The sequence below is a fragment of the Nerophis lumbriciformis genome, linkage group LG32 (assembly GCF_033978685.3).
Source record: "Nerophis lumbriciformis linkage group LG32, RoL_Nlum_v2.1, whole genome shotgun sequence".
Lineage (NCBI taxonomy): Eukaryota > Metazoa > Chordata > Actinopteri > Syngnathiformes > Syngnathidae > Nerophis > Nerophis lumbriciformis.
This window is the reverse complement of record NC_084579.2, coordinates 5,710,848-5,726,672: the sequence shown is the minus strand read 5'-3', so window position 1 is coordinate 5,726,672 and position 15,825 is coordinate 5,710,848. Positions and strand designations below refer to the sequence as shown.

The following is a 15,825-nucleotide window of genomic DNA, read 5'->3' as shown; positions in this document are numbered from 1 at the left end:
AATGATGGAGGGCGATTTATTGGTTTCTTATGTGGGTTTATTGTTAGGCAGTTTCATTAACGTCCTCCCAGCTCGGTAACAACACACAACAACAGCAGTCACGTTTTCGTCTACCGTAAAGCAGTTCGTCTGCCGTAAACAGCAATGTTGTGACACTCTTAAACAGGACAATACTGCCATCTAGTGCATTTGATGAAAGCACTTTTGTGCGTGCCACACAGCAATGCATCATCAGAGTTCAGCATGGTTAGAAAAATAGTGACAGAGAATAGAACAAGGATGGACAATTCAACCCTTAACTCAACAATGAGTAGATGAGTGGTATGTGTGTGTATATGTGTAAATAAATGAACACTGAAATTGAAGTATTTATTTTTTATATATATATATATATATATATATATATATATATATATATATATATATGTATATATGTATATAATAAAATTAATATATATATATATATGTATATATATATATATATATATATATATATATATATATATGTATATATGTATATAATAAAATTAATATATATATATATATGTATATATATATATATATATATATATATACATATAATAAAATAAATATATATATATGTATATATAATATATATATATATATATATATATATATATATATATATATATATATATATATATATATATATATATATATAGCTAGAATTCACTGAACGTCAAGTATTTGTTATATATATATGAAATACTTGACTTGGTGAATTCTAGCTGTAAATATACTCCTCCCCTTTTAGCCACGCCCCCTCCCACCCCGACCACGCCCACCCACCCCCCTCCCCCCACCTCCCGAAATCGGAGGTCTCAAGGTTGGCAAGTATGTTTTATGTTAAAACAGATGTTTACCTTATCCCAATAAACATCTGTTCAGTATTTTAACATAAAAGTGTTTTATTGTGAGGCATTAAAAGCCACAAAATGAAACGGGTCCATCAGACCCACAAACGCTGGCTGAGTAACAACAATATGAACGTTGCACGGAAAATTTCTCTGCCAGTTTCTGCATCCCACAGGGATTCTGCTTTTGTGTTTCTGCACCTGCGGTTCCCACACAAGGTTGCAACATTGTTTGTCAACACTGTCTGCTCTCATTTTCTCGCACATTTGACCCCCTGATGAAAGTGGTGACTTTCGAGAAATGATAGTTTCCTTCCCTGACAGTGACGACATTGACATAGATTCCTTCCGTTTATCTCCCATGTAACTATGCTTTTTAATTTTTTACTAGCTTGCTCAAAGAGGGGCGTATTCTAGAAGTGTTGTACTAGTGATAAAGATCTTTTTAGAAGATCTGAAGGGGGAATTGTCGGAGGCAGATATTTACATATATCCGAATTTAAGTGTTACTTCTTTTTATTTCATAATCATATTACAAAACAGCTAGTGTTTTTCTTCCAATTGTGGTCTTTTGGTTGTCTGCAAAACTGTGTGCTTAACCTTGAATGAGGAATGTTAGAGAGAGAGATAATGGACATTTGTTTTGGCTAGAGAGACATGACTGCCAGGGACTTAAGAGGGGAGAGGGTTTTTCGGGGGGCAGACCATCTTAGCGGCGCAATTGAATGTTCTATGCTGGACTGGTCTCAATGTATATCTGCAAAGCTTTGCAAATATATTACAAAATACCTATTCTGTCTCTGGTGGTTTTTCAACTCAGCTTTAAGTGTCGTAAAGAGCTTGGGAGCGACTTGTGACTTGAATTCCCTGGGAGGAACAACTGGTCCAAAACGCAACAGTACCTACACTCTGTCCTCCTCCTGTGTGTGTGTGTGTGTGTGTGTGTGTGTGTGTGTGTGTGTGTGTTTGCTGTCCTTAAAAAGGGCCAACTCACATAACTTACTACTATGCGTGTGTATGGTCAAATCTACCTAGCAACAGCGGTCGGTCCTCACAACTACAAAAGTGAATTTTTTTTTACTTGGTGGGTTTTGCATTCTGAAGTGAGGTTGCAACTCTCTACTCCCATCTAGTGCGAGATATATTTTTTTCATCATTCTAGCTATAGTGGAAAGGGGGGCCCTCACAACCTACTGACCAAACGTGGGTCCACACAAAGTAGGCAAGACGTGTGTGTGTGTGTGTGTGTGTGTGTGTGTGTGTGTGTGTGTGTGTGTGTGTGTGTGTGTGTGTGTGTGTGTGTGTGTGTGTGTGGTACACAGAACATCAATTTCCACACTTCTAGGGATGTCCCGATCCGATATTTGGATCGGATCGGCTGCCGATATTTGCCAAAAATTGCGTATAGGCAAGGCATGGGAAAATGCCGACCCAGATCCAGTTTAAAAAAAACTCCGGTCCGTGTTTTCCAACGCACCGATTTAAATAATACATTCCACTTTTCTGCTGCTGCGTAATTTCCGTTCCGCATTTTCCAGCACACCTTCAACACATCCACAATTCTCACGCAGTTGCTTTTAGCTGCTGGCATTACACGACAGGCTCTTCTCACTCTTTCCTGTGTCTCCCTCTCACAGACAGCAAGCGCACCTTCTTACACACGTCACATACTGTCACGTCATACGTCACATACATATACGTCCTCCCTGAGCAGAGAGGTAGCAGCATGGCTAACGTTAGCTGTGATGCTAGCGCAGCCGTGCGAGCAACGCTCCCTCTAAGGTGCGCGCCTGTGCAATTGCGCACTGTTTAAACGTCCTCTGCGCATAGCAAATCTATGCCACGCACAAAATCAAATAAAAAAATAAGCTCATAGCAATTTTCGACACACGGACATGACAGAGACAACAATTTTCGTCATCATTGTTCAAATATTGTGACGTCTGTCGAGACGCTTATCTCCATTTGGTACCACACGTCCACACCATCAAAATGCAGAGGCAAAAATGTCCACATCAACACCGTATGAAAAAATTAGTGATTTTTTTAGTTGTGATTTCCTTCTCTGCATGAAAGTTTAAAAGTAGCATATATTAATGCAGTATGAAGAAGAATGTTTTAATGTAGACATGCAAGCCTTGAAAGAACATTTTGAAAATCAAGACTACATTTCCTGCAAATGGGTGCATTTCTACCCTATATTTTAACTTTAGATTTATTCTCATATCAAACTCTTTTGGCTGTCTTTTTGACACTTACATCCGGCGCCCCCCTCCACACCCTGGATTATAAACAATGTAAATAATTCAATGTGATTATCTTGTGTGATGACTGTATTATGATGACAGTATATATCTGATAGTATATATCTGTATCATGAATCAATTTAAGTGGACCCCGACTTAAACAAGTTGAAAAACTTATTGGGGTGTTACCATTTAGTGGTCAATTGTACGGAATATGTACTTCACTGTGCAACCTACTAATAAAAGTCTCAATCAATCAATCAAAACACATTAGAATCATCATACTGCTGTGATTATATGCATCAAGTGTTCATTCAAGGCTAAGGCAAAATATCGAGATATATATTGTGTATCGCAATATGGCCTTAAAATATCGCAATATTAAAAAAAGGCCATATTGCCCAGCCCTAGTTTCAATGATGCCATTTCTGTTTGTCATGTATAATTTTGTCTATTTTGTGTTTATCCTTGAATAAACAGGTCAGTTTCTTGTTACCAACCATTGTGTATTATTCAAACTCCCCTAATTCAGCTGGCTAGTTGTTATCAAGAGTACTAAAACCCTTTTCAACATGATTCTGACAACTAAGTAGGCTAAATAACTTTAAACTTTAATACATGCTCGGATAGGCCAGTATCGGTCAGTATCGGTATCGGATCGGAAATGCAAAAACAATATCGGTATCGGATCGGAAGTGCAAAAACTGGATCAGGACATCCCTACACACTTCTATTAGCCCCGGGTCCAGTGGACCCGGACATCTTATATGTAATAGAAATGTGTAAGGGGGGTGTATGGTGTGTGGTCATTAAATATGTATTCTGGTATATGTTCTTCACAGAAAATGAGCCAAAGTCAGTGAGTCTCAGTTTGAAAAATGTATTAATTGTATCATTTTTCTTTTAATAAAAATCGAAAACGGGTCCCACAGACCCGAACACCACACAAGGGTTAAACACGTGTCTGGCGCTTGCAGATCAGAAACCACGCGTGGACGCTGAAATTGGACTCGCTGGTTCCGTCCGACCGAGGCAACTACACGTGCGTGGTGGAGAACGAGCACGGCAGCATCCGACACATGTACCGACTGGACGTCATCGGTAAGAGCCCGCCTCCATGTGACCACGCCTCTTTGGTAACGTGGACGCTCTCGGGCCACAGAGCGCCCCGCCTCCAGACCCCTCCTCCAGGCCGGCATGCCGGCCAATCAGACGGCGGTGGTCGGCAGCGACGTGGCGTTCACGTGTCGCGTCTTCAGCGACGCGCAGCCTCACGTGCAGTGGGTCAAACACGGCCGCCGACCCGACGGAAGCCCGAGCAGACTCGTCGTCAAGGTTACACGAGGACAGTTTGCGAGCTCGTTGGCTCATCGTAACGACAAGCTTCATGTGTTGTTTTTTTTTGTCAGACGGGGAACTTGAACACAACCGAAGAAAACATGGAGGTTCTCACTCTAAAGAACATAAGCAGCGCCGACGCCGCCGAGTACACGTGTGTGGCGACTAACTCCATTGGCGTCACGCAACACTCAGCCTGGCTCACGGTGCTCAAAGGTAGATAGCAGGCTCCGCCTCTTGATGGAATCAACATGCCGTTAGCACAGGCCCGGCCCTAACCAATCTGGCGCCCTAGGCAAGATTTTAGGTGGCGCCCCCCCACATCGGCAGTGAACTGTATATACTCACAAGAAACCGAATAGCTTTGTCTTTGACTTTTTTTTTTACTTAAAGAAAGCAAATTAACAATCAGAATAGTTAACAAGATTTAAAAAAAAAAAAGAATAAATAAATGAATACAAAAAATAAAAAATGAATATATGAAATACAATATTTTTTACATACATAAACACAAAATAAAACGTGTCAACAAGTTGCATAAAATACATTAAAAATACAATATAAATAAGGCACTGCACAAAACAAGATATCAAACCAGTATGACTTTAACAACTATATTACAAAAAAAGGGGATCCTACAGAGTTCTCTATTTGTGCTTTTTAATAGAGATTTTCAGAGCAACCCACATGTTGGGGTACATTTCTGCCAGCTTCTTCTCATGCAGGAAGGTCAAGAGTTCCATGTTTGTCATGTTCTTTGATGGCAATGGTGGGAAATTCTGCATTTCCATTGCAAGTTCTGTGCCATTAATGTCCAGCTGGCTGTCATGGGTCAGAGTAGTACTCAGGGCTGTAGCAGCTCTTCTTTTTGTAAGTTGTGGAAATTGAGGAGTACTCCAAACTTGTCATTCACCTCTCCAAGGCTCTGAAATCTCTCATCAAGTGAAGAGATGGCTGTATGTTTTTCTGCTGCAAAACTGGTGGGTTGTGCTGCTGAAGTGGAGGCAGCAGCGGTAGATGTGGTAGATGGCCCAGGGGTGGGATTTAGAAACTTCAACAGTGCATCTGAAGAAAGGAGTATGTGACACCATTGAGTATTACAGTTTAATAATAAAAACATATGATTCCAGGAATAAAATGAAATTATATAATATAGATGAAAAACCAAAGAGATATATGTATGATGTTAACTGATATGCAAATTAGATTAGATTCAATTTATTGTCATCATTACAGTGAAATGCTGAATAGCAGAATGCAAAGTAACAGTATCATATATTATATGAGAATGTTTTGTTATGATTACCTTTAACCGAATCACAGCAGTGCTTAAATTAAAAAACAGCATTCCCTCTCATGTGATATTGCTTAATTAACATTATTGATGTGCACTTTAACAACTAGGCTTACAACTATACCTAATATATAAAGGGGTGGAAAAGTGACTATTACCTGCAGGGCAAACATTAGCTAACCAGAAGGCAATAACAATGTAAACAAAAAACACCTGCTTAAAAGATCTAATACAAATGTCCCTGAGGAATGTAAGGTGGGAGTACTGTAATTACCTAACGTTACATTATTATTTTCCATAACAATTTAGCCCCCTCCACAATATTAACCCGACGTTAAAACAGAACTAGCTATTTATTGATTAGCAATTGCCGAATCATGTAACATTAGCTTAATGCTAAAAAGCCAGCTACTATCACATTCTGTAAGAGACAAATAATTTCATGTAGGCTAACGTTACCTACCTGCTACCTCTGTCTTTTTCTCGTTTCTCCTCCTCTTCTTTTCTCTTTTTTCTTCCCTTGGCACCTGACAGTTTTGGCCGTTTTGACATCTTGTGTTGATTTTTTGATGTGGTGACATCCAAAAAGAGTCATGATACGGGAAGGGAGGGGGCGCACCGTGCGGGGGGAAGAGGGGGGGGGGGGGGGGCGTAATGTTGTAACAAATAATATTTCTATTAAATAGGCTTTACTTTACATTTTAATTAACGTGGGGTTATTTTTTGTATTTAGAAATAATAGTACCAACTTTTTTCTTTTTCTTTTTTTTTTCTCCAACATTTGTGGCACTGGCGTGGCGCCCCCTGATGGACGGCGCCCTTAGCATTTGCCTATACGGCCTATGCCACGGGCCGGCCCTGCGTTAGCATCAATAATGTTGCTAACAATGCTAAAGCACCGAGCACAATCAATGTAGCGTCGTTCATGCTGCTAGCGTGGCTGACGTAGCAACTAGTGATGGGTCCGGCAACACCGATGCATCGGCGCATGCGTCGAGCTCATAGAGCAAAACCCTGTGTCGGTGCGCGTACCGCTTTTAGAAAGTCACGTGACCGATCATGAGCTGTTTTGGTCACGTGACCGATACGCCAACTGTGTCGCACCGACGCCTCCTCTGTGCCCTGTGAGCGGCTCTTTTCTACAGCCCGAGAAATAATAACTAAGAAGAGAAATCGTCTAATGTAATACGTCGGAAAAACTTTTTTTTTTTTTTATAAAAATGTGTAAAAAAATAAAATTAAAAAAATTCCCAGTCCACAATCATCCACAACACGTTCTCTTAGATTTCCATGTTATGATACATGTTCACATTATTTATTGACTGTATCTAAAAAAGATACAAATATATTTTTATTTAAATGAAGATATGAAATAATCCTAAATGAAATACAATGACTTGGTTTATATTATTGTATATACTAGGGCAGGGGTCACCAACGCGGTGCCCGCGGGCACCAGGTAGCCCGTAAGGACCAGATCAGTCGCCCGCTGGCCTGTTCTAAAAATAGCTCAAAGAGCAGCACTTACCAGTGAGCTGCCTCTATTTTTTTAAATTTTATTTATTTACTAGCAAGCTGGTCTCGCTTTGCTCGACATTTTTAATTCTAAAAGAGACAAAACTCAAATAGAATTTGAAAATCCAAGAAAATATTTTAAAGACTTGGTCTTCACTTGGAATAAGCGGTAGAAAATGGATGGATGGATGGGTCTTCACTTGTTTAAATAAATTCATTTATTTTTTACTTTGCTTCTTATTACTTTTAGAAATACAATTTTAGAGAAAAAATACAACCTTAAAAATGATTTTAGGATTTTTAAACAAATATACCTGTTTACCTTTTAAATTTCTTCCTCTTCTTTCCTGACAATTTAAATCAATGTTCAAATAAATTTATTTATTTTTTATTGTAAAGAATAATAAATATTTTAGCTTCTGTTTTTTTCGACGAAGAATATTTGTGAAATATTTCTTCAAACTTGCTATGATTAAAATTCAAAAAAATTATTCTGGCAAATCTAGAAAATCTGTAGAATCAAATTTAAATCTTATTTCAAAGTATTTTGAATTTCTTGTTCTGGAAAATCTAGAAGAAATACTGATTTGTCTTTGTTAGAAATATAGCTTGGTCCAATTTGTTAAATATTCTAACAAAGTGCAGATTGGATTTTAACCAATTTAAAACATGTCATCAAAATTCTAAAATGTATCTTAATCAGGAAAAATTACTAATGATGTTCCATAAATTCTTTTTTTAATTTTTAAAAAAAGATTCAAATAAGCTAATTTTTCTCTTCTTTTTGTCAGTTGAATTTTGAATTATAAAGAGTCGAAATTGAAGATAAACTATGTTTCAAAATTTTATTTTACATTTTTTCTTGTTTTCTCCTCTTTTAAACAGTTCAATTAAGTGTTTTTTTCATCATTTATTCTCTAGAAAAAACCTTCCGTAAAAGGAAAAAAAAATGTACGACGGAATGACAGACAGAAATACCCATTTTTTTATATATATAAATTTATTTATTTAGCTATTCTTGTTTAAATCACACTTACGTGTAACTTACAAATGACAATATATTTATTTATTTAAGTGTGTATCAAACTGGTAGCCCTTCGCATTAATCAGTACCCAAGAAGTAGTTTTTGGTTTCAAAAAGGTTGGTGACCCCTGTACTAGGGCATCAAATCAGTGTCAGTTGAGTCGGTCCATAGGTTGCCTGTAGGGATTTTTAATGTCCAGCAGATGTCAGTATTTAGTGACACAGTATCGACACAGTATCAATACAGTTTTGCAATGTGTCGAAACGCTTCATGACGCCTCATCAACCCATCACTAGTAGCAACGCTAATGGTGCTAACAATGCTAAAGTACAGAGTACAGTCGATGTAGCGTCGTTCATGCTGTTAGCATAGCTGATGTAGCAATGATAAAGGTGCGAGCATCGCTAATGGTGTTAACAAAGCTAAAGCACCGAGCATAGTCGATGTAGCATCGTTCATGCGGCTAGCATAGTCAATATAGCATCGTTAATGCTGCCAGCATAGCCGATGTAGTGTCGTCAATGCCGCTAGCGTAGCCAGTGTAGCATCGTCCATGCTGCGAGCATAGCTGATGTAGAATCCTTAATACCGCTATAATAGCCAACTTAGCATTGGTCATGCTGCTAGCATTGGTAATGTAGTATGGATAAAGGTGCTAACAATGCCAAAGCACCGAGCATAGCTGATGTAGCAATGATAATGGTGCTAGCATTGCTAATGTAACATCGCTAATGGTGCTAGCATAGCCAATGTAGCATTGTTCATGCTGCTAGCATTGATAATGTAGCATTGTTAATGCTGCTAGCATTGATAATGTAGCATTGCTAATGCAGCTAAAGCGCCAAGCATAGCCAATGTAGAATAGTTCATGCTACTAGCATACCCAACTTAGCATTGTTCATGCCGCTAGCATAGCCAACATAGCATCGTTAATGCTGCTAGAATAGCCAATGTAGCATTGTTAATGCTACTAGCATTGATAATGTAGCATTGCTAATGCTGCTAGCATAGCCAATGTAGCATTGTTCATGCTGCTAGCATTGATAATGTAGCATTGTTAATGCTGCTAGCATTGATAATGTAGCATTGCTAATGCTGCTAGCATAGCCAACATAGCATCGTTAATGCTGCTAGTATAGCCAATGTAGCATTGTTAATGCTGCTAGCATAGCCAACATAGCATTGTTAATGCTGCTAGTATAGCCAATGTAGCATTGTTAATGCTGCTAGTATAGCCAATGTAGCATTGTTAATGCTGCTAGCATTGATAATGTAATATTGCTAATGCTGCTAGTATAGCCAATGTAGCATTGTTAATGCTACTAGCATTGATAATGTAGCATTGCTAATGCTGTTAGCATAGCCAATGTAGCATTGTTCATGCTGCTAGCATTGATAATGTAGCATTGCTAATGCTGCTAGCATAGCCAACATAGCATTGTTAATGCTGCTAGTATAGCCAATGTAGCATTGTTAATGCTGCTAGCATTGATAATGTAGCATTGCTAATGCTGCTAGCATAGCCAATGTAGCATTGTTAAAACTGCTAGCATTGATAATGTAGCATTGCTAATGCTGCTAGCATAGCCAACATAGCATTGTTAATGCTGCTAGTATAGCCAATGTAGCATTGTTAATGCTGCTAGCATTGATAATGTAGCATTGCTAATGCTGCTAGCATAGCCAATGTAGCATTGTTAAAGCTGCTAGCATTGATAATGTAGCATTGCTAACAGTGCGCTGTGATGAATTAAGAGCAGGAAGACGTCATCTTTTCTACCTGCTGATTGGTCTCTTGTCTCCGAATAAGATCCGCCCCCTGCCCCGCCCTCCTCCTCCAACTACCTGCTAACCTTCCTCTACTGTCTGGGCTTCTTCATCCTCATCACCTTGGTCTTCACGGCCGTCATCTGCAAGTTGTGCTCCGTCCCCAGGAAGCGAGCGGTCAGCAGCCAGCTGGCGGTCCACAAGCTGGCAAAGAGCGTGGCCCTGAAAAGACAGGTGATGTCAGCGCCAGCAGCGTCTCGCTAGCACGCCATGCTAACAACCTGCCATCTCTCCACAGGTGTCCCTGGCGTCGTCGTCCCCCTGGCAGTCCAAGAGGCCTCAGTTCAGCGGCCAGCAGGTTCCCTACGACCCTCAGTGGGAAATTGTCCGGGACAGGTAAACAAGCAGCCCCCACGCCAAATTTGAGCAGGCGCTCTAAGGAATGGGCGGAGCCAGTGAGGTGTGTTTGCATGTGGTCAGGCTGGTGCTGGGCAAGCCGCTGGGGGAGGGTTGCTTCGGACAGGTGGCCTTGGCGGAGGTCGTCGGCATGGACGAGGAGCGGCCGGCGTGTGTCACCGAGGTGGCGGTGAAGATGCTGAAAGGTGATGAAGCCGTCTCGCTTCCTTCCGTTTCTCAGCCGGAGCTAACTTCCACTTCCTGTTGCGCGCAGCGGACGCTGGCGAGAAGGACCGACTCGACCTCGTCTCAGAGATGGAAATGATGAAGACGATCGGTCGCCACAAGAACATCATCAACCTGATCGGCGCCTGCACGCGTGATGGTGAGCCAGCTGCACGCTCCGCCCCAACCTGCCGCACGTCAGCTGAACGCCGCCCGGGTTTGTGGCAGGCCCGCTGTACGTGGTGGTGGAGTACGCCGCGCTGGGGAACCTCAGAGAGTATCTACGCGCTCGCCGGCCTCCCGCCTCCGAGTACTCGGGCAAGGCGGCGCCGGGCGGCGTGGAGCTACGAGAGCTGGTGTCGGCGGCATACCAGGTGGCCCGAGGAATGTCCTACCTGGCGTCCAAGAAGGTGAGACGGCGTAATCAGAGTGGTGTATAGAGAGTACGGCCCACTCGCTTTCAGGCCATCTCCATAATGAGAAAAGGCACTCACCTACAGGGCGCCATGACTGCTACTCAGTGGTGGGCTGTGCGTTTCCCACCTAGGCCTTCAAGGATTACCTCTCAAAATACCGTCATATGTCACCACACGACAATTGCGGGAGAAATGCTATACAGAAACACACTTGTGCTCTACTGGGCATTGAATCACCTCCACAGTGTACAAAACATGCTATATTTATAAGGCAGGAAGGGGCATATCATTTCCAGGTGTTTGCGGGCCAGATAAAATTATGTCGCGGGCCAGATCTGGCCCTCGGGCCTTGAGTTTGACATGTGTGGCCTAAGCGCTTGCATAAGAGAATGATGAGCTCATAGCTTGAATGGTGGAGCCACTTTTGCTTGAGACACTCATAGAAGCAGCCCACATGTTGACAGCCCGTGACAGATATAGCGCCTCTATAGTGGCGCAATGCTGCAACTGCAGTTAAAATACGTAGCTGCATCAGAGGGCCATCAATCGCTCAATCAACACAGCCGGAGCTTTACGCTGTGTTGAGCGCTTTCCATCACTCTGGCTGGGGGCGGCACAAAATTAGCTGGAGGCGGCCGCCACGCAATTTTGAACGAAGGAAAAACAATCCAACAAAAGTCACAATTTCTCTGTGATTGTTGGTCCAAAGCTAATGAAAATTTTGGCAAAATGAGCGTAATATGTTTGGTTTTTCTGGTTGTTTTTTTTTACCTTTATTTCGCTGTTGAATATATATATATACAGGTAAAAGCCAGTAAATTAGAATATTTTGAAAAACTTGATTTATTTCAGTAATTGCATTCAAAAGGTGTAACTTGTACGTTATATTTATTCATTGCACACAGACTGATGCATTCAAATGTTTATTTCATTTCATTTTGATGATTTGAAGTGGCAACAAATGAAAATCCAAAATTCCGTGTGTCACAAAATTAGAATATTACTTAAGGCTAATACAAAAAAGGGATTTTTAGAAATGTTGGCCAACTGAAAAGTATGAAAATGAAAAATATGAGCATGTACAATACTCAATACTTGGTTGGAGCTCCTTTTGCCTCAATTACTGCGTTAATGCGGCGTGGCATGGAGTCGATGAGTTTCTGGCACTGCTCAGGTGTTATGAGAGCCCAGGTTGCTCTGATAGTGGCCTTCAACTCTTCTGCGTTTTTGGGTCTGGCATTCTGCATCTTCCTTTTCACAATACCCCACAGATTTTCTATGGGGCTAAGGTCAGGGGAGTTGGCGGGCCAATTTAGAACAGAAATACCATGGTCCGTAAACCAGGCACGGGTAGATTTTGCGCTGTGTGCAGGCGCCAAGTCCTGTTGGAACTTGAAATCTCCATCTCCATAGAGCAGGTCAGCAGCAGGAAGCATGAAGTGCTCTAAAACTTGCTGGTAGACGGCTGCGTTGACCCTGGATCTCAGGAAACAGAGTGGACCGACACCAGCAGATGACATGGCACCCCAAACCATCACCCAACCATGCAAATTTTGCATTTCCTTTGGAAATCGAGGTCCCAGAGTCTGGAGGAAGACAGGAGAGGCACAGGATCCACGTTGCCTGAAGTCTAGTGTAAAGTTTCCACCATCAGTGATGGTTTGGGGTGCCATGTCATCTGCTGGTGTCGGTCCACTCTGTTTCCTGAGATCCAGGGTCAACGCAGCCGTCTACCAGGCGGCTAGGAGACACCAAGAGTAACAAGCTGTAGAAAATGGATTAGAAAGGAAAGATTTTAAAAAAAAAAAAATAAAAAAAAAAAAAAAAAAAATTTGGATGCTGGGGGGCCGGATCCGGCCCGCAGGCCGTAGTTTGGGGACCCCTGCATAAAATGGAATATCGGAAATCATTGGTATCGGTTTCAAAAAGTAAAATTTATGACTTCTTAAAACGCCGGCTGTGTACACGGACGTAAGGAGAAGTACAGAGCGCCAATAAACCTTAAAGGCACTTCCTTTGCGTGCCGGCCCAATAACATAATATCTACGGCTTTTGACACACTCACAAGTGAATGCAATGCATACTTGATCAACAGCCATACAGGTCACACTGAGGGTGGCCGTATAAACAACTTTAACACTGTTACAAATATGCGCCACACTGTGAACCCACACCAAACAAGAATGACAAACACATTTCGGGAGAACATCCGCACCGTAACACAACATAAACACAACAGAACAAATACCCAGAACCCCTTGCAGCACTAACTCTTCCGGGACGCTACAATATACACCCCCGCCACCCCCACCCCCCCATCTCAACCTGCCCCCCCTAACCCCGCCTACCTCAACCTCCTCATGCGCTCTCAGGGAGAGCATGTCCCAAATTCCAAGCTGCTGTTTTGAGGCATGTTAAAAAAAAAATAAAAAAAAAATATGGCAGTGCCATGTTGGCATTTTTTTCCATAACTTGAGTTGAAATTGTTCTCTTATTTTGGAAAACCTTGTTACATTGTTTAATGCATCCAGCGGGGCATCACAACAAAATTAGGCATAATAATGTGTTAATTCCACGACTGTATATATCGGTATCGGTTGATATCGGTAATTAAGAGTTGGACAATATCGGAATATCGGAATATCGGCAAAAAAAGCCATTATCGGACATCTCTAATCAAAACGACACAAATTGCATGCACAGCCGCACAGGTCCTTGGTAGCAAACATGGCGCCTGTTGTTTAGTTGGCCACACTCTCTTTATACAAGACTCTGGGCTTAATGACAAGTGAGCGCCCCCCTCTGGCCAATCCTTCAAACACTCGTCTCACTCAGTGCGTCCACCGAGATCTGGCGGCCCGCAACGTGCTGGTCACCCACGACAACGTGATGAAGATCGCCGACTTTGGCCTGGCCAGAGACGTGCACCACGTGGACTACTACAAGAAGACCACCAACGTGAGATGAAACGGTCCAGAACCTTCCGCCAGTGAAATGGTCCAGTAAAGTTGTCTTTCTGTTCCTCAGGGTCTGTTGCCCGTCAAGTGGACCGCACCCGAAGCGCTGTTTGACCGCGTCTACACGCACCAAAGTGACGTGTGAGTCTGCGCCTTACCATGCTAACCTGCAGGAGTAACGCCCTCTAGTGGACATGGTCTTATAGTGGGTGTGGCGTTTCATGTCCACCAAAAGACCATGTCCACCGTGGTCTTTGCATAGGTAATGTGGTTTCCACGGCTACTATTGTAGAAGTGGTCTTCTTACAGTGGACGTGGTCTTCCTATAGGATAAAGGGTATTTCATTGTCCACTCTAGTGGACATGGTCTTATAGTGGGTGTGGCGTTTCATGTCCACCAAAAGACCATGTCCACCGTGGTCTTTACATAGGTAATGTGGTTTCCACGGCTACTATTGTAGAAGTGGTCTTCTTACAGTGGACGTGGTCTTCCTATAGGATAAAGGGTATTTCATTGTCCACTCTAGTGGACGTGGTCTTTCTTTGTTCAATATAGTATAGTGGACCTGGTCTTATAAGAGACATGGTCTTTTCATGTCTTCTGTAGTGGACGTGGTCTTCTTATAAGATAAATGGTATTTCATTGTCCACTCTCGTGGACGTGGTCTCTCTATGTTCAATATGGTATAGTGGACCTGGTCTTATAAGAGACATGGTCTTTTCATGTCTTCTGTAGTGGACTTGGTCTTCCTATAAGGTAAATGGTATTTCAATGTCCACTCTGGTGGACGTGGTCTTTCTATGTTCAATACAGTATAGTGGACCTGGTCTTATAAGAGACATGGTCTTTTCATGTCTTCTGTAGTGGACGTGGTCTTCTTGTAAGATAAATGGTATTTCATTGTCCACTCTAGTGGACGTGGTCTGCCTATGTTCAATATAGTATAGTGGACCTGGTCTTATAAGAGACATGGTCTTTTCATGTCTTCTGTAGTGGACGTGGTCTTCCTATAAGGTAAATGGTATTTCATTGTCCAATCTAGTGGACGTGGTCTGCCTATGTTCAATATAGTGTAGTGGACCTGGTCTTATAAGAGACATGGTCTTTTCATGTCTTCTGTAGTGGACTGGGTCTTCCTATAAGGTAAATGGTATTTCAATGTCCACTCTGGTGGACGTGGTCTTTCTATGTTCAATACAGTATAGTGGACCTGGTCTTATAAGAGACATGGTCTTTTCATGTCTTCTGTAGTGGACGTGGTCTTCTTATAAGATAAATGGTATTTCATTGTCCACTCTAGTGGACGTGGTCTTTCTATGTTCAATATAGTATAGTGGACCTGGTCTTATAAGAGACATGGTCTTTTCATGTCTTCTGTAGTGGACTTGGTCTTCCTATAAGGTAAATGGTATTTCAATGTCCACTCTGGTGGACGTGGTCTCTCTATGTTCAATATGGTATAGTGGACCTGGTCTTATAAGAGACATGGTCTTTTCATGTCTTCTGTAGTGGACGTGGCCTGCCTATGTTCAATATAGTATAGTGGACCTGGTCTTATAAGAGACATGGTCTTTTCATGTCTTCTGTAGTGGACGTGGTCTTCCTATAAGGTAAATGGTATTTCATTGTCCAATCTAGTGGACGTGGTCTGCCTATGTTCAATATAGTGTAGTGGACCTGGTCTTATAAGAGACATGGTCTTTTCATGTCTTCTGTAGTGGACTGGGTCTTCCTATAAGGTAAATGGTATTTCAATGTCCACTCTGGTGG

At 41.8% G+C, this 15,825-nt stretch overlaps 1 protein-coding gene across 2 annotated transcripts in view; it reads left to right on the top strand.

Moving 5' to 3' along the window:
* The window catches only part of fgfr1b (fibroblast growth factor receptor 1b), a 40,903-nt gene that overhangs the window by 12,763 nt on the left and 12,315 nt on the right, over positions 1-15,825 (top strand). For both annotated transcript variants that reach the window (XM_061927327.2, XM_061927328.2), the window contains exons 5-14: positions 4,099-4,222; positions 4,284-4,456; positions 4,531-4,675; positions 10,104-10,294; positions 10,359-10,456; positions 10,541-10,662; positions 10,731-10,841; positions 10,910-11,091; positions 13,933-14,055; positions 14,125-14,195. In XM_061927327.2, coding sequence (XP_061783311.1) covers positions 4,099-4,222; positions 4,284-4,456; positions 4,531-4,675; positions 10,104-10,294; positions 10,359-10,456; positions 10,541-10,662; positions 10,731-10,841; positions 10,910-11,091; positions 13,933-14,055; positions 14,125-14,195 — 1,340 coding nt within the window. The remainder of the gene's footprint in view (positions 1-4,098; positions 4,223-4,283; positions 4,457-4,530; positions 4,676-10,103; positions 10,295-10,358; positions 10,457-10,540; positions 10,663-10,730; positions 10,842-10,909; positions 11,092-13,932; positions 14,056-14,124; positions 14,196-15,825) is intronic.